Source organism: Lissotriton helveticus, chromosome 4_1 (genome assembly GCF_964261635.1).
Source record: "Lissotriton helveticus chromosome 4_1, aLisHel1.1, whole genome shotgun sequence".
NCBI lineage: Eukaryota > Metazoa > Chordata > Amphibia > Caudata > Salamandridae > Lissotriton > Lissotriton helveticus.
Genome location: NC_136063.1, coordinates 384,959,268 through 384,983,100, shown reverse-complemented (window position 1 = coordinate 384,983,100; position 23,833 = coordinate 384,959,268). Strand labels below are relative to the sequence as shown.

General features: G+C 45.6%; 1 protein-coding gene across 5 annotated transcripts in view; it reads left to right on the top strand.

Annotated features, from left to right (window-relative positions):
- Positions 1 to 23,833, top strand: part of OXR1 (oxidation resistance 1) — a 1,544,927-nt gene that overhangs the window by 989,372 nt on the left and 531,722 nt on the right. For all 5 annotated transcript variants that reach the window (XM_078686888.1, XM_078686887.1, XM_078686886.1 and 2 more), the window contains 2 exons: positions 5,294 to 5,401; positions 19,876 to 19,989. In XM_078686888.1, coding sequence (XP_078543014.1) covers positions 5,294 to 5,401; positions 19,876 to 19,989 — 222 coding nt within the window. The remainder of the gene's footprint in view (positions 1 to 5,293; positions 5,402 to 19,875; positions 19,990 to 23,833) is intronic.

Genomic DNA, 23,833 nt, shown 5'->3' with positions numbered 1-23,833 from the left:
TCCGTCATCACAGGGTCTATGGTGCGACCTCTCACAACTCCCATTCAGTTCTCTGGTGCCAGGCACACAGTGTGGACACTTAAAGCTGTTTCTGTACTCTTGCGCTCTCCTCTCCCCTTCACTGAGTATTGGGCACGCCACCCCTCCACTCCCGGGGCCCCCGTTTTCCAAATCTATTCTATTCCCACTCCGGGCCCAATGGGTGACTCCCCTACTATCTTTCTCTCTACAGTCCCACTCCGGGCTGCTCTCCCCAGCCCCGCAGTGAGTCCGAGCTCGGCTGTCCTGACTTTCCCTTTCAGCTTCCGCAGCTATGATGTTCTTTTGAGCCTTCACTGCCTCATCCCACTGCTTCATGTACTCATTTAGCTCTTGAAAGGATTTTCGTCCAGATCCCCTCAGATCCACTGGCCATCTAGGGCCCCCAGGATCTCCTCCTGGGTCCCCTGCTGTGTGCATCGGGGTGCTCCACTCTCTCGGTATCGGCATCTGACTTGGGGAATTGATCGTATCGTTCCTTCTTGCCTTCTCTGCTCTTTCTCTGTCCTTCCGTACCCGTTCTTCCCCTCTTGCTCTCTCTTGGTCATATATCGATATTATAGGACCTATGGTAACAGGTACCTGTAGTGCATCTGGTAATGCGTAGGATGTGGCGCTTTCCGTTTCCGGCGCTCTTTGTACCACAAACCTCCCGACTACCTGTTGCACCTGACTAGGCTGGGACAGCTCTTTCTTTGCCTCAGGATCCCACTCTGAACTGGGAAGCGGTCTATGCTCTCCTGCATTGCCCCCCTTTTCTCCTTCTGTATGCTCGACCTCTCCCCCTGCTCTATTATACGGGGGTGGCCTGTCTGTCAATAATCTGTTTATCAGGCTGTCCTCTGTTTCGCTCTCATCATCTTCTTCTAGGGGGCTTTTATTTACGGGCACCTCTAACACTGGATACAGTTTATTTACTTCCATGTTATGCACTCTCCATCTTTTAGCATCCGCATCCCACCTGGCATCCTGTACTGCCCTTACCGATCGTTTCACCCTTTCTTGTCGTCTGTTCATATTCTTTTCATGCGCTGCCCTAATCCATGCATCAAGAGCTTCAAACTGGGTCGGTCTAGGCAAGGGTCTCATTGAGGTCATGACTGATTTTAATCGATGTAACACCTCTAATCTGAACGTCCCGTACTTCGGGAACGTCAGTTCCTCATTTCCTTCAGTAATCTTACTCCACTCTGATATCCACAGGATCGTATGCAGCCCAACATTCCCTGCCATGTAACGAGCTGGCGTACCCTCCGGCGGGGCTTCTTCCCCTTCATACGATCCCCGCTTCTCTTTTTTAAACACCGCTCTCAGCCATTTAAAACACTTCATAATTATGCGCACAATATCCAGCCTCGCTACTCTGTTTACTTCCTGATGACAATCCACCAATCCTGTCGCGGCTTTGCTAACTTGGCCTATCGCAGCGCGGTCTTTCTCCGGTCGGCCAATCACGTCGCGACCCTGTCTGACGTCTTTGCTAGCTGGCCTATCACAGCGCGGTCTTTCTCCGGTCGGCCAATCACGTCGCGACACTTTCTGACGTCACTTTTCTCCGCTTCGCAGCAGCACCCCTCCTTTCTCAACTCGTCTCCCGGTTATGCATGCGTCCCATTCATACACCGAAAAATGACTACTTCCGACCAAGCGGTCACTTCTCTCGACTGTACGTCCACAGTCTATATGTAATTGTCAACACAACTGACGAAATGTCTATCGTCTCTCTGATAGGTTGCTTACACACACAGTAACTTCCGACCAGCGTCCGTTACTCACGCACTCACTCTTACGGTCCCCCTATCTCGGTCTTTCGGGTGATCAATGGTACCTCATGACCCCCTTCACACTAGTTAACAATTACTCTGGGTGTCCGATACACCCGAACCACTTAAGCTCTCCTTGAACTTAAGATTTCCACCGGTTGCGCGCGCTCACAACCTGTTCCACAGTCACTCTACAGACATTCAACTCCGCCAGACATTACAACATAGATACAATACAAAACACCGCAATCTAACACGCATAACCCTTTATACTCACTCTCGACCGATACTGCTGCCTTTCCTGTCTCACGTCATCCGGATCTTCTTCAGCGGGCTGTTCTTCCGATCATCGATCTCTAGGGGCCTTGGGGTAAGCTAACCTGGCCTAGGTCACCGTCCTCAAGAAGGCAACCATCCTCTATAGCTACCAACTGGAAGGGCGAGATTTCGATCGATACCTTAGCACTATTGATCTAAACCTCGATCTGGTCGACTGAACCTTTGTTGCCTGTCTTTAAGGTAGAAAGTACATCCATTTCCAAGTTAGTTCCCCCAATAAAGGACTCTGCTCCCAAAGATCACAAACAACTTCTAGCTTTCAAAAGTTTATTGTAAGGATATGATAAGCTGCAAATACAGGCATCTCAGAATGAGATTCACGAGATACACAGGTCCAATTACATACATGTGCTCTCGGAAAGCCCTCAGACGAGCAACGGAAATCACTAACACAAGTTCTAAGAATAATAAAGCTATCAGCATTGACGCATATCTCTCCTTCATTTAAGTTGGAGGAAAACGCACAGGTTAGGCTGTCCCTACCCTGCTCTAGATGGTATCCCTACTTAACCAAGTCCCAACCTAACAAAGGTGTCAGCAGTGAATGACCCCCAAGGGAAGTCACTCACTCTAAGTCTCTTGGTGAAAACCTATAGTTCTCCAGTCATGACCCCTCTCTGCCTACCCATCCGCTCTCTAAAGGGTCCTCAGGTATCTGCTCTAACCCCACCCAGGGGTGCTGTCCCTAATACAAAACAGTCAACAACATTTGAGACGCCCCTTTCGAGACGCCCCTCACGTGGTGTAGCTTCTGGCTTTTTCCATGATGCTTTGTATTGGGCCTCATACGTTAGAGTTGACCTTGCTTCTCAGACTCTTCTCCGGCCCGCTGATACCCCTTAAACATTCCGGAACCCTCCTCCATGTCTGGGCTGTCTACTGAACAGACCTCTATTCATATTATTTATAATTGGATTCCCCCTTTCTCTTGCAGACAGCCATCTGCAGCCAAGATCCCAACTCTCATAGACTTCCAAAAAGGCTTGCAACATTTCTTGGCCCAGACATGTACGTGTAAATCAATGTTAAAACATTTCAGGCCTACAATATTTCTCATCATGATTATAGCATTCAACTTCTTCATTAATTAAAGCATGTTAATACTCTTATTCTATTATTCAGTAAACATCTCTAAAAATCATGGCCCATTTAATGCAATGACCAAACATTAATACAATCTATGTCGTGAAAAAAAACACCTTCCCTTTCCCTCCAGCTCTGGCCCTGAGGCCTACCACATTCTGCGTTTAACCACCTACCATCTTACATTTTAACAGCTACACGACATGGATTCAGGAATAATCACATCTAATAAATTCATATAGTGTCACACATTTCTGTATTAGTTCCACTTCTACTTAAATCTCTATATTAGCTATACATTTAGAATATAATTGCAGATACTATTAGCACTCATGGCATTTCTCCTCATGATTTGTGCTTACTACAGGTAAGTGTGATGTACTCATACATTTAGGTCAGTTTGCGCTCTCTCATTCCTATGACTAGAAACCTCAGACTCATATTTGATAATGAACTAAAGTTTGAAAAACAAATTAATCCGCTAACCTGCTCTTGTTTTTTACTCTGAAAATTCTGAGTAAAATTCTACCATTCATTCCACTAATCCTCAAGAAAACGGTGATAGGCGCTCTAGTCCTTCAAAAAAATCAAATATGGCAACGCTCAATACCTGGCAATTGACAAAGGCCAGACAGCCAAACTACAGTTCTTGCCGAACGCAGCAGCTCGAGTGCTGCTTGATCGTCCTAAACACCACCCTACGTCCGCTAGTATTAGACAGCTTCACTTTCTCCCAGTTCTATAGTGAGCAGAATTTAAAACCCTCTGTCTTGTGCACCAGTCTCTATATGGAGGCGGAGCCACTGATATTCAAAAACAATTTTCCTGGTACTCGCCGCGATGGCACCTTAGGTCAGCCAAAACAGGGTTGGTACGGGGTCCTAAGATGATAAAAGCCAGAAGGGGCGGCAAGAGTCTCTTCCACTGAGCAGCCAAACTGTGGAACACCATCCCCACTGCTATAAGACTACAGTCTAATAGGTCTCTTTATGGGAAATAGGTTAAGACCTGGTTCTTCCCTTGGCACTTAGATCGACGAGCCTGTGCAACGGTATCAACCCACCTTAGCGCCAAGACGCCTCGGCAAACGAGTGCTTTAAAAGTATGTCAGTCAGTCAGCTTCCGCAGATGTTGTTTCCGTTGGCACCCCAGTCACAAGTTCCTCCCCACCCCCTATTCCCCCGCTACCCCCTGTTCCCCTGATAGCCCCTCCACCCTCCACCCCCCATTCCCCGCTACCCCTTCTTCCCCCGCTACCCTCTTCACCCCATTCCCCGCTACCCCCTCCACCCCCTCATTCTCCCGCTACCTCCATTCCCCTGCTACCCTCCCATCCCTTCCACCCCTGTGACCCCTCTACCCCCTACAACCCCTCCACCATTTTTATCTCATTTAACATTAAACTGATTCTAACATCTATTTGCGCACATTACTAGCTGCTTGTTGGTGTATTTAATTTTGTAGTAGATTCTGCTTTTATTCTTCATATCTGCACCCATACTATGTACTTGTTATGAAAGAGCACAACAGACGCTAAGGATTTAAGCAGTTTGCCAAAAAGGTGATGGAATAAAATATCCTATGCTGTACATTTTAAAGATATTGCAAGTCACCTCAGAGTTCCATGACCTTATTAAGTAACTCTGCCTTCTGCCTCGTTTCTCAACAGTCTCAGAACTCCTCGATGGTTTGCAGTAACCTTTATAATGTGCAGCAGGGAACTCCATACCTTATACAGTGGTATGGAATGCTAGTTGAAGCTGTTCCCCACTGTGCCTGGGTCATTTCGGTGTTTTTTCCTGTATGTTCTAATGATGTATCTGATAAATATGATTCCCGCAGTATTATAAAAACATATATTCTTGTTTTTGCTTGTATCACATCATTGTATGTTTCTTCCTTGCTACAATGCTCATTCTAAGGTCCGAGTGCTGAGCGCAATTTATCTCCAGTACATTTACTCTTCCAGTTGGCTCCCACTGAATATAATCGAATTTGTTACATTACTTTTCGAACTTTTAAGTACATTTATTTAAACATTTTTTTTCTTTTGTTTTTTCGTTACATAGGTTGAATCGAGAGATTCTTTAAACAGCATTGCCCTCAAGTTTGATACAACACCGAACGAACTTGTTCAATTAAACAAACTTTTCTCCAGAGCCGTTGTTGCTGGGCAGGTAAGGACCTGGCTCTATTTACCGAAAAGGCTAGCTAAATGTGCACAATTCACCCAGATAAAAATCTAGCTGATTTTCTCTTGAAACAGGTGGAACAACAGATGTAAAGTAGTTGGTGATTAGGAAACAAGTTTTTGATGCAATTGCAGCGCACTTTATGTATTTTAGAATGCTTGTAATGTCCATGACTGCTATTGGGACTAGAGTTTGGCTTTTTGGTACCAAATACTTGAGTGACGAGGTGGTACGTGTCATACCTCAACCAAATACCATTGAAAGGAACTTAACTGTCTGAACCAATTTGAGTAAAAAAGCGAACACTTAAGAAAAATAGTCCAGGCTGGTGCGAGTGCGATCAAGTGGCCAGCGTACTAGCAAAACTGTTGACCTGCTGAGAATTATTAGAATGTTATCAATAATGAATTAATTCCTTTTTCCTAAACGTCCACCTGTGGATGCAGTGTCCTTTTGTTTATTGGATTGGAAACATTCAGCAGCAAGATGCTTCCAACTGACCAAAGGCAGTGCTTGGTCATTCCAGGGTATTGTCATAATGAAACATTTAATCTCTTATCTATAAACCTCTAGGCACAATGGCTGAGTGATACTACACTCCTGCCTAAGTCTGCTGAATCCTCCAGAGCACTGCAAATGACAGCAGCTATTTGTCGGGTACAACAGGATCATCATAGGAACCTTCAGGTCCAACCTTGCAGGTCTTGAATTGTAGCACCAGTTGACCTTGGGTCAGTTTTTTTTAATGCAACACTTCTCTTTTGGTGTACCACCTTGCAGCTGCCCCACCCACAACGCCTTCAAACTGACAGTTTTCCTAGTCAAGGTGAGGTGCACCAGGTCAGTAGAATGGCTTAACGGATTTTGATATAGGTCCTTATTATTATTGTGTCTTTTATAAAGCGCGCAGCTACCCCAACGGGGCGTCCCGGCGCTGATTGAATTAGAAGACGGTCTCTCAAGGTGGGAATTACAGGCGAAACAGGAATGTTTTCAAGGATCGGCGGAATTCGAGTTCTGAGTTACTCCTGCGTAGATCCAAAGGCAGTTTGTTCCATCTTTGGGCAGCGCATAGCTCAAAGGTTTTGCCTCCAGCCCGGGCTTTTTTAAATCTTGGAGTAACCAATAGAAGTTTAGCGTTTGAGCGAAGGGCTCTCGAATTACTGTACGGCCGGAGGGTAGCCCGTAAATGGGCTGACCCGTTGACTTGGTAGTTCGGTAAGCCAATGTTATGGCTTTAAACTCTATGCGTTTACTCATGGGGAGCCAATGCAGTTCCCGTAGGTAAGGTGAGATATGCTGCCTGCGGGAGAGGCCATCAATCAGCCACGCGGCAGCGTTTTGTACAATCTGGAGTTTATGACAAAGGCCTTTGGTTAGTCCTAGATACAGCCCGTTGGCGTAGTCCAAGTGAGAGATTATTAACGCATGGACTATTGTTTTCCTATTGGCACAAGGCAGATAATTGATTAGTTTTTTCAGGATTTTAATCTTCGAAAAACAGGCAGCTGAGACTGTATGAACCTGACTCCCAAAGGATAGTTTGTTGTCCCATCGGACTCCTAAGTTTCTGACTGAATCCTTCGGAGTAGGGGCTTGGCTAAGATCTTCCGGCCACCACAGGTTCGAATTTAAAGGAGATGTTTGATTGAAGAAGAGCACTTCTGTTTTACCTGCATTCAATCTCAGAAAGTTAAGGTCCATCCATTTGGCGATGTCTCTTAAGTAGGTTTTGAATGGGTCAAAAGCACTAAAAGAAGGTTCCTCAAACGTGAAAAGCAACTGAATATCATCAGCATAGGACGTTTTGATTCCTGTGCGAGAAATCAGTTCCGCTAATGGCGTAAAGTATATATTAAAAAGAAGAGGGCTGAGTGACGAGCCCGGAGGGACACCCCATTTCAGTGGCCTGGCTGTTGAAGTGACGGGAGGGGTGTGGACCTGCTGTTTACGATTGGATAGAAACGAGCCGATCCATTCAAGGACCTTGCCCTGAATTCCCATGGCCTTCAGTCTTTCCAGCAGTATAGGATGAGAGAAGGTGTCGAATGCTGCTGATAAATCCAGCAGCACCAACACCGCTCTCGAGCCTCGATCCAGAGTCCAGCATACAGAATCGGCCATCTCAATAAGGGCTGACTCCGTGCTGTAGCCCTTACGAAAGCCATGTTAGGTACCATGAAAAAGGCCATTGCACTTGATAAAGCTGGCGATTTGCTGGTGGACTAGTCTTTCCAGAATCTTGGCAGGAGTTGGAAGGAGAGATATCGGCCTATAATTGGCCGGATTCTCTGGATCTGCATTGGCCTTTTTTAGAATCGGAACCAAGAATGCGTGTTTCTAGGCGTCCGGGCAGATCCCAGAGTTCAGGGAGAGATTCCATATAGGATTGAGAAAAGGATTGAGGAAAGATGCTAGCGCTTTATACTGTTTTGCAGGCCAGGGATCCCCAGGTGACCCTGATCTACACCTAAGTAATTCTCAAAGGGAGGACTCCTCAGAAATTTCTGTAAATTCTGTAAGGACTGGGCCTGTGAAGTGTGGGGGTCCCTCTGTACCATAGGGGAATCCACTCTGTCACTAGTCGGGAAAGAGGCATGAATCTGAGCATTCTTGTCCTCAAAAAATTCGGAGAGCTGAGTGCAGAGTTCTTGAGAGACTGGCTGTTTTCGGATCAGGGCTTGGGGATCAGTAAAAGATCTAACCATCGACAAAATTTCTCTAGGGGCATTGCTTGCTTTGTCAATCTTATCGGCTAAAAAGCTTCTTTTGTGCTTGACAATTTGTTTGTGATTCTCCTTAAGAGCTTGACGATAATCAGATTTACTATCAATGGTGTAATCGGATCTCCATCGCCTTTCCAAAACTTTACACGCGGACTTTAGTTGGCGTAATTCGTCCGAAAACCAGGGGGCCGCTAGTGAGGACCTAAATGTTTTTATTGTCCTGAGAGGTGGCAGTGAGTCAATAGCCTCACTGACCCACCCATTGAGGGTAGAGATGCGTGATTCCAAATCCTCAGCAGGGGGAGGGCTGTCGTCTTTTAGATATTCAGCAAGAGTGGTAGAAGAGATTTTGCTCCAGTTTCTACCAAATTCCCTCTGGTTAGAAGGGGGTCTGTCAGAGCGGGTCAGTAAGATAAAAAAGGGAATCAAAAAATGATCTGACCAAATAACTGGGATGGGATCGTCAATCCTCATTACAGGGAGATTAGAACAGATTAAGTCTAGTGCATGACCGGCTCTATGGATAGGATGAACAACTAGCTGGGGCAGGTCACAGGCCGCAAGAGTGGAAATAAAATTCGAGCTTATGGGGCAGGCAAGGTCTTCTGCGTGTAGATTGCAGTCCCCAAGGACCGTATAATTGGCATAGTGGGTACACGCTTGTGAGATGTAGTCCAATAATGCCGGAAGATGAGTGGATCTAGAATTAGGCGGGCGATACAACAAGAGACCCGCAACTGAGACTGATGCTGAAAGATTAATGCAGAAGAAAAGCCCTTCAATACAGTCAATCGAGTCAATATGGGGGGAGGTGATGGTCCACCTATCTTTGTGAATAATTGCCACTCCACCCCCTTTTTCCCATTCTGTCGGTTAGTGCAAATAATGCTAAAACCTTCCGGAATCGCCAAGGTAATCGCGGGATTACTCTCCTCATTCAACCATGTTTCGGTCAAAAACAGGAGATCCCAATTGTTGTCCATAAGGGATTGCTGAATGTCAAAGGAGTGCTTAACCAATGACCTACAGTTTATCAGGGCGGCCTTAAGGGGTATTGTTAATGTAGGGCCCCGTGAGGGAGGCAAGGATGGGACCTTGTTGGGCTCCCTTTGATTTTTCGAGAGGTCCTGCATATAACGATTAATGCAGGTTGAGGAACAGTGTTCACATGCACTTGCATCAGACACTAATGCCTTTGTTATCTTACACATTCCGACAAGCCAGGGAATTAAAAATATCCTAGTACACATGAAGGAAAGTTTCAGTTTTATTAAGGGCACAGAGGCGATGATTATGCTCTACTTTCTTTTATTTCCATATCCAGCAGTGTTTAACTTTAACTTTAAAACTATCTTTCCCATGATCCATAGGGAAAGGTCAACAAAAAGGTGGACCAATCCGTCGTCCTGAACTCCATCAAGGGTCAGGGCTTCAGGGATACGTCCTCTTTCTTGACTGCGACGTTCTGCCAGTCACCAAATTCCTCTAGTCTGCTTGGCAGGTTCTGAGTCTACAAGAAGTCAGAGTAAAACAGAGATAAACCTGAACTTGTATACCCTGGACTTTCTGAAAACTATAACCATGGCAAGCAAAGCGCAACAATATAGGAGGATATCCTTACATAGTGCTGTATTATGAAAACTCTAACACGGGTCAATTAAGTATTGTAAACAAAAACTTAAGGTTATACTTATACCATACGTCTGTCTGGAACACTCCCATCCCTGTCTCTTAGGCCGGTGGGAAAGGGTGACTGATAACCTCAGGAAACTCTGGGCGGGAATAATCCTCGCCTCCGTATCCTTAATAGAATTGAAACTTTCCTTCATGTGTACTAGAACATTTTTCATTCTATGGCTTGACCGGAGGCGAGGATTATGCTAGTTTAAAGCATGTCGACCACCATGGAAGCCATGTCCACCACTGGTTTGAAATAGAATCTTTTAAACATGGAATCTGAAGACCAGTCTGCGGCATTAATTATGTCTTTGAGGTGGGCTCCGAGTGAGAAAGCTTTGGAGGCCATATCCCCTCTGAATGAATGGTCACCACAGTGCGAAATGTCAATGCCCGCCTCTTGCATGACCCATTTGATCCATCTAGCTATGGTGGGTGAAGAGACCGCTTTGAAAGGTTTCCTGAGAGAAATCAATAACTGATTCTCCCCATGGGTACGATGTTAATCTGTCATACCTTCTTAAGCCTTCAAACCGCGTACGACGCACAGCTTGGGATGTCTGTCAAATGCAGGATATGAAATCGTCCTGCACCCCGACTTCGTGTGTCGAGAAGTATGGAAGGTGACCCCCTGAGGGGTAAAGATTCAACCAGAACGGTCTAGGGCCCTCACATTAGACATACTTCTACAGCAGACCAGGCACAAAAGCATGGCTAGTATTGCCGAAAACTCCTTCCTTGACTGGTATTTATTCGCCTGCCACGTCTTAAAGAGGGATAATACCTTGTTAACATCCCATAGCTTAGAGTATCTGGGTTGTGGTGGAAGTGACAGACGGATACCCCTCATGAGCTTGCAAATGAACGGATGCTCACCCATTGCTTCCCCTTGAATCGGGGCATGGCCTGCCGAAATCTTGGATCTGTAGGAATTGATAGCGCAGTATGCCAAGCCTTCAGAAGCCAGGGAAGCCAGGAAATTCGGGATGTAAACCACTTCGCACCCCACGGGATCTTGATCTTTCCTAAGGCACCAACCCACCCACCTGGACCAGGCTGATCTGTAGCGCTTGTTGGTGTTGTCTGCCCAGGCTGCTGCCAAAATCCTTTGCGCTTCTCTTGATAGGCCACGGAGTTTCCAACATTGCTGGAAATCCGCCAGGCCATGAGGGGCATCCCGTTCTATAGGATCAGAAGATGGGGACCTCCCTGGGGATCCCAAAGATTATTCTGATCTTGGGGTAGAAGGATTGGAGAATCCCAGGAAAGTTCCAGAAGAACTGGAAGTTATACTTGAGACCTCCAATAGAGTGTGATCAGCACCACCCTGGCTTGCTGTCTGCAGACCTGCGTTGATAGGCACATTATCACGGCAAATGGTAAGAACGCGTAAACCCACTCCTGCGATCAATCTTGGAGGAAGGCATCTGTGGCTGCTGCCAGGGGGTCTGGCTTCCATCTAAAAAACTTGGGAAGTTGATGGTCTAGGCGGGAGGCAAAAAGATCCGCAGAGAACGGACCCCACAGAGATTGCAGTCTCTGGAAGACTCGAGGGTCCCGCTGCCAGAAGCTCCTATCTGTCCATGCCCTGTAGCACCAGTTTGCGATCACATTGGACGTCCTGGGAAGGTATTCCGCCGATACATTGCGGTTAAGGCAAAATGTCCAAAACTCCTTGGCCATGTCCGCTAGTGCCTTGGACTTGGTGCCACCCAGGTGGTTTATCTTTCGGGCTGCTGAGACATTGTCCATCTTGAGAAGTACGCTGCAGCTGACCTGGTCCTTGGTCCAACACTTGATGGCAAGGTAGCTGCCAATAGTACTAGGCAATTGATGTGGAGAAGTTGCTCGTCTGCGGACCACTTTCTGCCTGTAAAGGAGTACTGCAGCGACCTTCCCAGCCTGATTTGCTGTCGTCCGACTCTATAACCAAGTCCGGAGCTGAGCCAAAGATTGCCTGCCTGTTCCAGGCCTTCATATGGTCTACCCACCACCGCATCTCTAGCCTCACTTATTCTGTAAGTTGGACTTGCTCCGTATACTGCCTTTCCTCAGGTGGGAGGCTTTGAGACGTTGGAGGGCCTTGTAGAGGAGAGGGCCTGGGAAGATTGCCTGTATTGAGGACGACAGGAGACCCACTATTCTTGTGATCTGCCGGAGAGAAGTAGTATGCTTGGCTAGGGTTCTCCTGAGTGCCCTTCCAATATTTGAGTTCTTCCTATCTGGTAAACTTAAGGTTTTGTTCACTGAGTTTATGATGAGCCCCAGAAAGTTAGTTTGCCTCTCCGGTGTAAGGAGGGACTTCTTTTTGTTGATAACAGAGGCCAGTCTTTGCAGCAAGGTCACCGCCTGTAGTTGTTCCATCAGCAACAGCGGGGATTGAGCCAAGAAGAGGAGGTCATAGAGGTACATGAGGAGTCAGAACCCGCGAGCTTTGAGGTACTCCACTACTGCCTTGAGGACCTTGGTGAAGCACCAAGGCGCAGAGGATAGCTCAAAAGGGAGGGTAGTGAACTCATATACCTGGCCCTTCCACAGGAATTGAAGAAACCAGCAGTGAGGGTGGAAGAACGCATCCTGTAGGTCTAGATGCTCCATCTAGTTGTCTGGGCGCAGGAGGTTGCGCAGCAGGTGGATTCCCTCCCTTTTTAAATGGCGGTAAACCAACCAGCTCTTGAACTCCCTTGGGTTTATGACTGGGCGCTGCCCCCCATCGGTCTTGTCCACAAGAAAAGGTTGCTTAGGAAACCCCGTGGGTGGAGGGAGGCGTGAGCAATCGCCCCTTTGCTTAGTAGGTCCTCTCTTCCTTGTCTACCAGGGCTGTTTGGGCTTCTGAAAAGAGGAGAGGGCGTGGGCTAACCTCCTGGACCGGGCACCCGTAGAATTCTATCCGAATCCCTTGATGGTTTAAAGAGCCCACGAATCTGAGGTAATAGCCTCCCTATTGCGCATTAACAAAGCCAACCTGCCCCCTACTTGTGACTGTTGGGAGAGGCAAACTCTTACCTGATTGGGCCTGGTAAGTGACCCTTGGCGGTGCCTCTGGAGCCTCGACGTCTGTAGTTTCATCTGGATTGGAAGAAGTGTCCTTGCTTGGGTTGCTCCTGGTTTTTCTTGAAGTTTCTGACAGGGGCTTAGGTATAGAAGCTGCCGGTTGATCGCCCCCTACCATGGCCGGCCCCAACAGAAACCTTCGGGTGGAAAACCCTCTATATAGAGGTTTGCGCCTTGTCCAAGGTGGTAAATGTGGCCACGAATTTGCTCAATTACTTGACAAACGGCTCCCCGAAGAGCCGCCCCCCCTGAGCCACAGTGCCTGCCTCTGGAGAAGTGAGGTCCCCAAATTTGGGGTCAACCTTTAACAGAAAGGAACGCCGTCTCTCAGTTAAGAGAGCGCAGTTAGCATTGCCCAGAAATACTATGGCGCCCTGAGCCCAGCCTGACACGGACTCGGAAGAGAGAGGGGAATTGGAAGCTTTCGCTTCCTCAGCGAGGTCCAGGATCTTGATGAGTGGCATGCCAGCTTGTCCTGGCATGCCCTCTAGGACCTATCTATCCCTTTCTTGGAGTCACGGATGTATTTTTGCAGAAACATTGCCATTCTGGGATCTATCTCCAGAGTGACCGCCACCTTACCCGCGAGGGAGGGTCGCGGGCATTCGCCTTAAGGCAGGCTCTAACCTCCTTCTGCAGGAGCTTCCTAAGCCAACTTGCTATGAACTGGGCGACCTTGTCTGCGGGGACCCATTCCGTGGAACGTGGGTGCAGACAGTCCTCCGGGACCAGCTTGTCTGAAGGGGCTTCTGCGCCACCTGCAGGGGGGGCGCCGGGGCCTGGAGGGGCTCTCTTCATCCGTGGATTCGCTGGGGGACTCATTGTCTTCATCCCCCCTGCCCTGCGGGGAATAAGGGGGGAACCTCGCTCAGTGCGTCAGGGTGGTTGAGGGAAGGACAGGCTAGGAAGGCCTTTTTAAGGCGTTCAAAGGCGCCAAAGTCAATGGCTGAATCAGATTTGCGCTTGTGGGTGCGTGTAAGGGAGGGGGGGTGCCCTTAGGAGGCGGGTTGTCAGCATATGAGTAGGCTATTTCCATGAGGCGTTGTTCAAAGGGACCCATGGCTGCCGTGACTGCCTGGTGGATGGAGGCAGAACTCGTTGTCTAGTGGGAAGACCTGTAGGGACTCATCCTCAACATATTCCTCCATGACCACTGTAAGCAGCTTCACCAGTTTGACAAATAATAATGTGGTGGGGTGGAACCTTACTAGTGTTCTCACTGCCCCACTTCATCTCGTGAACGTCAGGTTCCTATGTATTTGGCGGCTTTGGCAAGACCTTAATTTGGTCACGCAGGTGCGGATGCTGGGCACAGGCTCCCATGGGGTGGATGCACCCTGATAATGAGAGTATACTGGACGCCTGGACCAGGCCCCAGTGGCAGCCAAAGAAGGCAGGTACTATCCTGCTAGGAGCATCTTGCTCCAATTACCAATTCTGATAGGCACAGAGTTACCGACCCGTTTCAGAGACAGGCGTCAGGCTGCCTAAATTAGTTACAAACCTGAAATACAGTCGCATCAGCTTGCAGGCGGTTCGAGGCAAAGGCAGAGGCTCGGCAGGATGCGTTGCTGTTAGATTTGAAACTGACAGGAAACTTGCATCCCCCTTGAAGCAAAGAGACGCGGTTTGCCTTGTACGTGCACCCTATAGCTGCTCCCGGCCGCCACCACGGTGACTTGAGTCTTCTGAAGCTGCAGCGAGTGGAGCGATGAGAGATGCTCCCGTGGCATGGGGAATCGCTGCGCACCACCATGTAACAGTTGCAAAAGCTCAAGAAGCATGCAATCTAGAGAAAAAAACACCAATAAGCATCACAAGAATAAAGGAAAATTTGTTACTTAACTGCCGGAGAGCAGGAAAAGAAAGAGTATGTATCCCAGAAACCCTGTGCCTATCAGGGAGTTCAGGACGGCTTATTGGTCCACCTTTTTGTTGACCTTTTCCTATGGTTCATGGGAAAGATCGTTTTTACGTTAAAGTTAAACACTGCTGGATATAGAAATAAAAGAAAGTAGAGCAAAATCCTCGCCTCCGGTCCTGCCATAGAATCATGCTAATCATGTGAATGTAGACTCCATTAGTGGATGACTGGCGACCAGTCTGCCAAAAACATTGCATTGACCTCCACTTTTACTTCAAAGTAAAGCAGTTCCTAGGTTACTTTTGTCCTAAAATTTGAGAAGGTAAAATATAGTCAGTCAGCAACTGCCATATAGTTCAGCCCAGTCAATTTTCAGGTGATTTTGACACCATCTGCCAACATCATGCCAGGACATCTTGCTGAGCTTAGGAGTCAATTGAGAAGAACTAAGTGTGACTTTCGTTTTTAAGCCCTAAATATCCAGACAGTGCTCTCACAGCACTTCTCATTTTCAGAATATCTTGTTGTTTCTCTTTGAATGTGGTATCCCAGGTGATTTCCAGGAATACTGCTGAAACATGTGATCTCAAACTGGCTGTCCCATCAGATATTTATGGTGGGACAATATGAGTGTATGTGTGCTGTAACATTTCTATTATGTACTGCATTTACCAGGATACAAAGGGGAGATCTGAGCTGGCCTGTGAGGCAGTGTTCTCCCAACCCCTCTTCTTGTCAAGTACTCTAGTTTTCATCGGGTTTGTGGGCGCCCTTTCTGAGTTGCATGACTAAAAAGAGCAGGGGTTGTAATGTGCCAGTTATGGGAGGTGTTGGGTGAAGTTCATGTTTTGGACAACGGTTTGAAACATGGTGTGGCTGCATTGCTATGCTGCTAAATGGTACTGCAAAGTGTGTGAGAACAGATGGATACATGTGAACAGGTGCTTAACCATTTTTTGTGGGGATTATACCATTAAGTAGAAGACATCATTAATATGGATAAGTGGGTCCAAAGGAAATTCCATGAAACTGTTGTCAGGAAGAAGTAAATGGGGTCCATCCAGGTGCAAAACAGATGTCCAAACTCTGGTGACATGGTTGTGCATCCAGCACATAATAAACGAGGTGCACCAAGGTGAGGGAAAAGTTCATCCCATGGAGGCACTGTGAAGTAACCAAGAATTGTTTCTGTTGCATCAAAGGTCGAGAGATGGAGATTTATAGGCAGGGGAAGGTGGTTAGCTAGCTCAATCCAGGAATATGCAGATGTGGTTTGGTGATCAAATCATCAAACATTTTCTGCAACATTATTATATAAAGCAGGTGAATCTTTAGCAACTAAATAGAAAATAGGTACGAGACTGGCAGGCAGAATCCGCATAGAGCACTTGTATCCCAGCAGTGTTCCTCTGGCTGTACTAGTGCAAGCAGATTTGAAAAATGGGTTTACCTAGTGATTCATTTGGCACCTCCTATTGCATTAGACATTCAATGTCTCAAACTTTTTTTAAAAAGGATTATAAAAGAGCAGTGCTCCAGGGGAGGCACACAGACAAGAATGGGATAGCAAGCCATTGAATAAAAAGCAAGCAAATGAGTGACAATAAAGCCAACAATAGTGAAAATTGGGTTGACTGTAGCAAATGTAAATTCGCTTAGTTCTCTTGTAGGGGATTTCCATGTTTAGTCCTAACCGTTGAATAGTCCCGCCCATCTGTGGGGGCCTATGTTCACAGGGTTCGACCTCAAGGTGCAGATCGTCGTCAAAAACCAGTTGATGGCGACTGAGGTCGACGTCAAGAAGATCCTTGACGTCGAGGAGACGGTGACAATCAAAAAGAATGAGAATCTACTCTTCATCAGATTCTCACTCCAGAGCCCTTTTCTCCCATCTCAGTATCTCCTCAACCGGATTAATTGGCTCCACTAGTGGCCCGCTTCCAGCGCTACCTGCTTCTCCTCCTAAACTGGCACCTCAACTTTCAATACCGACACCAGTCATTCCACCTCCTGTGGTACCATGGACACTCACGTTCCTCTACTGCATCACACCATTTAAGGTTGCATCGCCGATCTAATCCCAGGTCAAGTTCATGTTCCCACTGTTATACTCTCCAACCTTGTCTGACTCACCTCAACCTCAATCCTCCCCAATTGATGACATAAACACCTTTCAGGAGGTTCTGGTTCGGGGCGCAGCAAAATTGAACATATATATAAGGTGGTTCCCACTCCATCGACTTCGGTGATCTAAGAAACTCTACATCAGCGCACAGCTCAAGACCCTTGCTCCTGCTACTAGTGCTGGGTCTTCTTGAGCTAGCCATGGAGTTGTTCCTCACTCCAGCTGCAGCAAAATCATCACCCTCCAGGCTTCAGAAGAACTAATGTCCACCGAAGCAAGATCCACAGTTTTTATGTGCTGACCCTCCATCTGACTTAGTGGTGTTATTAGCCGCACGAAAATCCCATGCCACATCACTATCTGCTACCTCTCCCTCTGATAAGGAGAGTGAAAGATTGGACTCATCGGGATGCAAAGTATGCAATATGGCATCTATGTCCATGAAAGCAGCCAGCAGCACAGCCCACCTAGGAAGGTACGATCGTGCATTGTGGGATTCCATTCTCCATTCTGTAGATCACCTTCCAAAAGAACACCAGTAGGATTTTCAGAAAATAGTCAAGGAGGGAGCAGATTCTTCGATTTTACCCGCTCACAGTTACTGTCAGGGGGTCTCCCTACGGAGACATGCATGGCTTCACATAACATCTCTCATCTAAACTCACCTCAGTACTGTCTGGACATTCTAAAGGAAGCAAAGCGACCATGATCAGCCTACGCCTTCAAATTGAGAAGATTTTGCATTTGGTGCTCTTCCCGGCAGATCGATCCCACTTCCTGCCAGGAGGATATCAGTCTCTTCTATTTGCTACACCTTGCTAAATCTGGCCTCCAATACTCGTCAATCAGAGTCCACCGGTCTGCCCTTACGGCATACAGGAAAAGTACTTCACAGACCTCTTTCTTTAGGATTCCAGTTATTAAAGATTTCCTGGAGGGGGTAGAGAAGGTATGCCCTCCGATAAGCTGTCCTTGTCCTTCATTGGAGCACAATGTAGTGCTTTCCCGCCTCTTTCTTCCTCTTTTTGAGCCGATTCATAAGGCTTCACCTCTGCATCTAACTTGAAAAACTGCCTTCATTGTGGCTATAACTTCAGCTAGAAGAGTTGGTGAGATGCAGGCCCTTTGCGCTCATCAGCCACACACAGTCTTCCATTCTTCCAAGGTAGTGTTGCATACCCATTCCAGGTTCCTTCCTAAAGTGGTCTCTGATTTAATGTAAATCAGACAATCGCTTTACCCACGTTCTTTCAAAACTCTTCTTCTCCAGCGGAGAGAGCTCTTCAATCGCTGGATGTAAAGAGTGTTCAAATTCTACCTGGATAAAACCAAATCTATTCGCAAATCTCAGCAGCTATTTATCAATTATGGCCCAGTTTGCACTGGTCTAGCTACTTCCAAACAGTCAGTCTTCAGATGGATCGTCTCTTGTATTCTCTGTTATCAGCTAGCTAATCAATCTCTCACTGGTAGGCCCAAGGCTCACTCCACTAGAGGAAAGGCAGCCACTACGGCTTTGATGCAGAATATTCTCTTGGTGGATATCTGCAAGGCAGCTACTTGGAGATCAATCTACAGATTCAGTAGACACTACTGCATTGACACAGATGCTAGAGCAGATGCTCAAGTAGGACAAGCATCCACCAGAAATCTATTTGCCTAGCTGTGTACATGCATTTGTGGTTCTGTCTACTCCACCGCTTCTGGTGGGATGAGCTTGCTATTCTATTCAACGCTTATGACTATACATGGACATCCCTTACGAGAGAAGGTATAGTTTCTTACCTGTAACTCCAGTTCCCTCTTAATTGTATTTTCTTGATAGTCATAAGCAACCCTTCCCTCCTCCCCGATGGAGTAGACATGCAGATAGTCTTCATGCTCTGTTATTACTTATTTACTACAGCCTTCAAAAAGAAATAAAGCAACTGCCTTTGGCTGAGCATGAAGGGGATATTGGAGGGGTCTCTGCTCTTAAAGACATAACCTCCTTTTTCTTCTGATTATAATGGCAGCCTATGGGCTATATTGCCTTGCAATTCATCTCTGTTTCACATAGCAAAAGGGTTTGTGAAGGTTCTTTTTCTGTGCCCTTACAAAATTATTCAGGTACTAGGCGCATATGTACCTATCGACATCAGATGCTCCCCCACCCTCCACACCTTCAGGAAGAACCTTAAGACCTGGCTCTTCGACTGAACCAGAGCTGCACCCTCCCCCTCCCTAGTACCTTGAGACCCTCACAGGTGAGTGTCGCACTTTATAAATCCCTGATTGATTGATATTTCATTGCAACCTGTTCATTTTTCACTCCAAGATGAAGAATTCTGGCCACTGTAGCCTTGTCCTTGGCTGCATTATGACTTTAAGTGACTTTTCAAGGCTTTCCCGAAGAAACGCAAACTTCAGCACTTAGTTATATTGATAAAGTGCTCTGGGGTCCCCACAGATGGGCGGGACTATTCAACGCTTATGACTATCATGGAAAAACCCCTACGAGAGAACTGGAGTTACAGGTAAGAAACAATACTATCTGCGCAATCAGACAACTTGCTCTTTCTGGTAGGCTCGACCTAAAAAGCATACCATGAATAAAGAGCACACAGTGTTCGGTCATAATGGAGAGTAATTATTTCCTTTATGCACTCATTCACAATTAACCTGTACGTGCTATTCCTTCTCTGCCCCACCAGATCAGACACAATATCCTTGGGGCAAACGGAAGCATTTTGGGCAGGACTTCAGGAAGGTAGTGTCCCTGAGACATCAAGCTCAAAGCCTCTCCACCATCTGAATAGTGCCTCAGTGCTTCATCAGGAGTAATCCGTGCTATATTGGCACAGTCCACCAATCAATACAGAATTGCAACATTTTTTAATGATGCAATGTTTTAAATTTTACCTTCATTCTAGCTTTTCTGCTCGTGGTAGTATGTTATATCCAGGTAAGTTCATGCACTTTTTCATGTTAAAAGTTCACTTTTTAACACTTAATGTTTTTGTAATATTTATAGGTTTTGTATGTTCCTGATCCTGACTATATTTCCAGTGTTGAAAGCTCTCCATCGCTAAGTCCTATAAGTCCATTATCACCGACTTCTTCAGAAGCTGAATTTGATAAGTCAGCAGTACGTATGTTTTTTCTTTTACCGTTGTCTGGGATATGTATGCCTAAGTTTCTTGAATAGTCAAAATGGGGAGAAACATGTTTCATTAATTCATAAACCAACCTGCGGAAAGGCAAAATACATTTCGGTTTTCCTATTGGTCCTAGACCATGTTGCAAAGCCATCCTGTGCCTGGGGCAACCCCAGATTTGTTTGCTGACAGGTACTGTGGTAACTGGATCTGCCTGTCCCTGTGTTCTGCCTAACCAGACCCAGGGCCAGTGCTATGCTGAAAACACACTTAGAATATTAGAATACAGTGAAAACACCTACATACACTAGGGTACACTATACGTTATTGTACCCCTACGATCGGCATGACCTCCCCTACAAGGCCCTAGTACATATTAAGGCAGGGGGTCAAAGCTACTTTTAAGTCTGTAGTATATAATAAGGCATGGCAGTTTAGAGGCCAGCAGCCTTTTCTGCACTTGCATGTGTGCACTCCTGAGGCCGGAAGTCAGTATAAAAGCAGCCCTGTTTTGCAGGACTGCTTTTAACATGTACATTGTGCCCAAACTCGACTTGGGTGTTTGGGGCACTTAAAATCACTAAACTACAATATTTTGGCATATTCAGAACCCCCAGGTTCTCCCCTAGGTGTCCCAGTGGTGGTGGTGGTGGTGGGGGCGGGGGAATCAAGTACTTATAATATGAGTTTTATACGCCCTGGGTTTAGTGAAATTGCATATTTCACTTCCCCCATTGTAGTAAAATGTTTCCTAAAATTGAAGTTTGTCCTGGGAGCACTGTGGAGTGAGGATCTGCAATATTTTGACATGTTCAGAACCCCTAAAATCTCCCGTAGGTATTTCAGGAGTATGCAGGGTCCTTATAAAAGATGTTTTACGAACCCTAATGTTAGAAAAAATGCCCAAGTCCTTTTGCCCAATGCAAATCCCCATCCATATAGGTTAACATGGCAAGAAGTTATTTGTTAAATAATTCCCACCAGGAGACTCAGAAAAAAATTATTCAAGGACTTACTAGAATGATATTGATAAATCCAACAATATAATGTTGCTGAATTTATCCTAAAATGTACAGATACGTTGTAAGACTTTCTTGTCTGTAAGCCAAAATTTAGCTTTTCAGTGATCTGTCCTGATTGGTCAGAGTTAAGTGGATTAGCCAGGCTGCTTTGATGAGCTGATAAGTAGCCTGTGATAAGTAACCCCTGGGGTGAAAGAGCCATTCTGGGAGGAGAGGGTTCTGCTACACAGGAATGCCAGAGCAAGGGGGAGGGGTTGTAAACAATAATCTTCAATATTTGGAGGAGACAGGAGAAACCAGTTTAATTTACACCCCCATTCTTTGAACCCAGCCAGATAGCAGGCTTAAGGAAGGAATGTGCAAATGCCAGGGGGAGGGAGAATATGAAGATTATCCCTCCTGGAGGTTGTGTCTGAAGTGAAGCCTGTCTGCTCACAGCCAAGCTACCAAGGGCTGAGTATTGGAATAATTTTCTTAGACCTATTCTGAGCTCTATATTGTGTTAGCGGCCCGTGGTAGATACATATTTACAACTACTAATAATCCACTTTCCAACAGACCCCCTTCATAATATGTTGTATTTCAGCAATGCGCATAAAAAAAAAAATATATATATATATATATATATAACGCTCCATCACTGCTCCGTTAAACACAATGAACCGCACTCAGCGGGGAGGGAAACGTTTCAGTAACTTCTTTATTCCGTTATGAACAATGTTCATAACGCAATAAAGAAGTTACTGAAACGTTTCCCTCCCCTCTGAGTGCGGTTCATTGTGTTTAATGGAGCAGTGATTGAGTGTTATATTGGCTGGAGTCCACGCCCGCTGACCGCACCCGCCGAAGAGTGCCCCGGTGAACTGTGGAAAGTGAGAGCTGATATATATATATATATATATATATATATATATATATATATATATATATATATATATATATAATGCTTAATATTGACACACTTGATTTCCATTAAATAATGGGGAGAGAATGTCGCCTTATGGCTAGAGCATTCGACGTCGACCCCTGGGAACCGGGTTTGTGTCTCAGCAACGACGCTCAACATCCTGTGATTCTGGGCAAATCACGTAATCTACCCGTGCCTAACAAAAATGAGGGTGTCCTCATGTAACGAAACTGGTGCTATGTAAAGCGCTCTGATAACCGATATCTTCGGGTCTAGTTCGCACTATATAAAACACTTAAAAAAAAAATGCTAGACACATCAATAGGAATTAAAGAGAAAGACTGAGCTGTTAAATTCATAATAATTCATAGATAAAATGGTCTTTGGGTCAGCCTCCTCTTGCAATTGGTTAACTATATTTGAATTTGTATTAACACCACAGCCATTAGATAACTTGTTTGCCAGTTAAGTGGAGTGACAATGTTTTGCTTATGCACATAGGAGTCATATTTCATTGGCCTGCAACAATGTGTTCTTGCTTGTGGGCACAGGGATTGTTTGTTATAGTTTTTATATGAAACTGGTATTGCATTTTCAACTTGTATTAAAAAGTTTTGACTAATCAGTTGTTAAAAGTAGCGTTATTCTTTAGGTGAATTTGTTTAGTAAAATAGTGCTCTATTAATTCCCAGTAATTAGAAAAAATATTAGTGTGCCTGACCACTTCTTGATCTATTTGCAGCTGGATATTTTGCTTTCATTGTTTTTGTCTGTATTTTCCTCTCTAGCGATCAGTCTGTTTCTCTCTTCCTCTGCGTTCTCCTATATCTAACTATCTATCTCTGTTTCTCTCTGTCTTTATTTGTCTCTCTCCATCTTTGTACATCTCTGTCTGTGCCTCCTTACCTTTATATTTGTGTCTCTACTGTTATCGCTTAATCGATCTGTCTCTATCGGTAGCGCTAGTTCTATCTGCCTATCCCTATAGTATTCTATTCTTTCAGTATATCTTTTTGTCTATTTGTTTGTCTGTTTGTCTTTCTAGCTGTCCCTACATTTATCTCCCTCTGTATCTGTCTTTAGATCTTTCTTTCGATATTTGTCTCTGTAAGTCTGCCTCTATATCTGCTGGTATCTGTTTCTACGGCTATCTGCGACTGTATACCTCAGTCTCTTTCACAATGTTTCTACTTCTGTTGCTTTCTGTTTATGGCTTTTTAGATCTGTCTTTACATGGCTATACATCTCTTTCGCTCTAACTTGGTCTACGTACGAGTGGCTCTCTCTATCTCACGCTTTCCCTATCTGTCTTTCTGTTTCTTTATCTCTGCCTATTCCTCTGTCGTTTGCTGTCTACCTTTTATGCTTTCTTCTATATTTGTTTCCATCAATCTGCCTCTCTCACTTTCTACTTCCAAGAATTTCTCTGTAAGCCTCTATCCGAAAGTCTGTATCAGCCTGTCTACCTTGATCTCTCTAACTGTATGTCTGTTTCTTTTTGCATCTTTGTATATGTTGCTGCCTGTCTCTGTACGCTTGTCAGAATCTTTTCTGTCTCTCGTCGTATTTTTGTTGGCCATCTTGGAAACATAAAAATATCCTTCCAAGATAAATCAGTGTGGTATTTATTATGCTGACGAGTTAGCACAAACCTAAGGCAGCAGAGTGTAGGAAGAGGGAAATAACAAGAGGAGGTAATTTGGTGGAAGGGGGAAGAAACTAGCAGAAAGAGGAAAAATAAAGGTCAGAAGTGAGTAGAAAGAGGATAGATAATGGTCAGAAACTAGCAGAAATAGGAAAAATAATGGCAGAAAGCTAAAAAATAAAGGTCAGAAACAACAAGAAAGAAAAAATATCAGGCACAAACTAGCAGCAAGCGGAAAAATAAAGGTGAGAAACGAACAG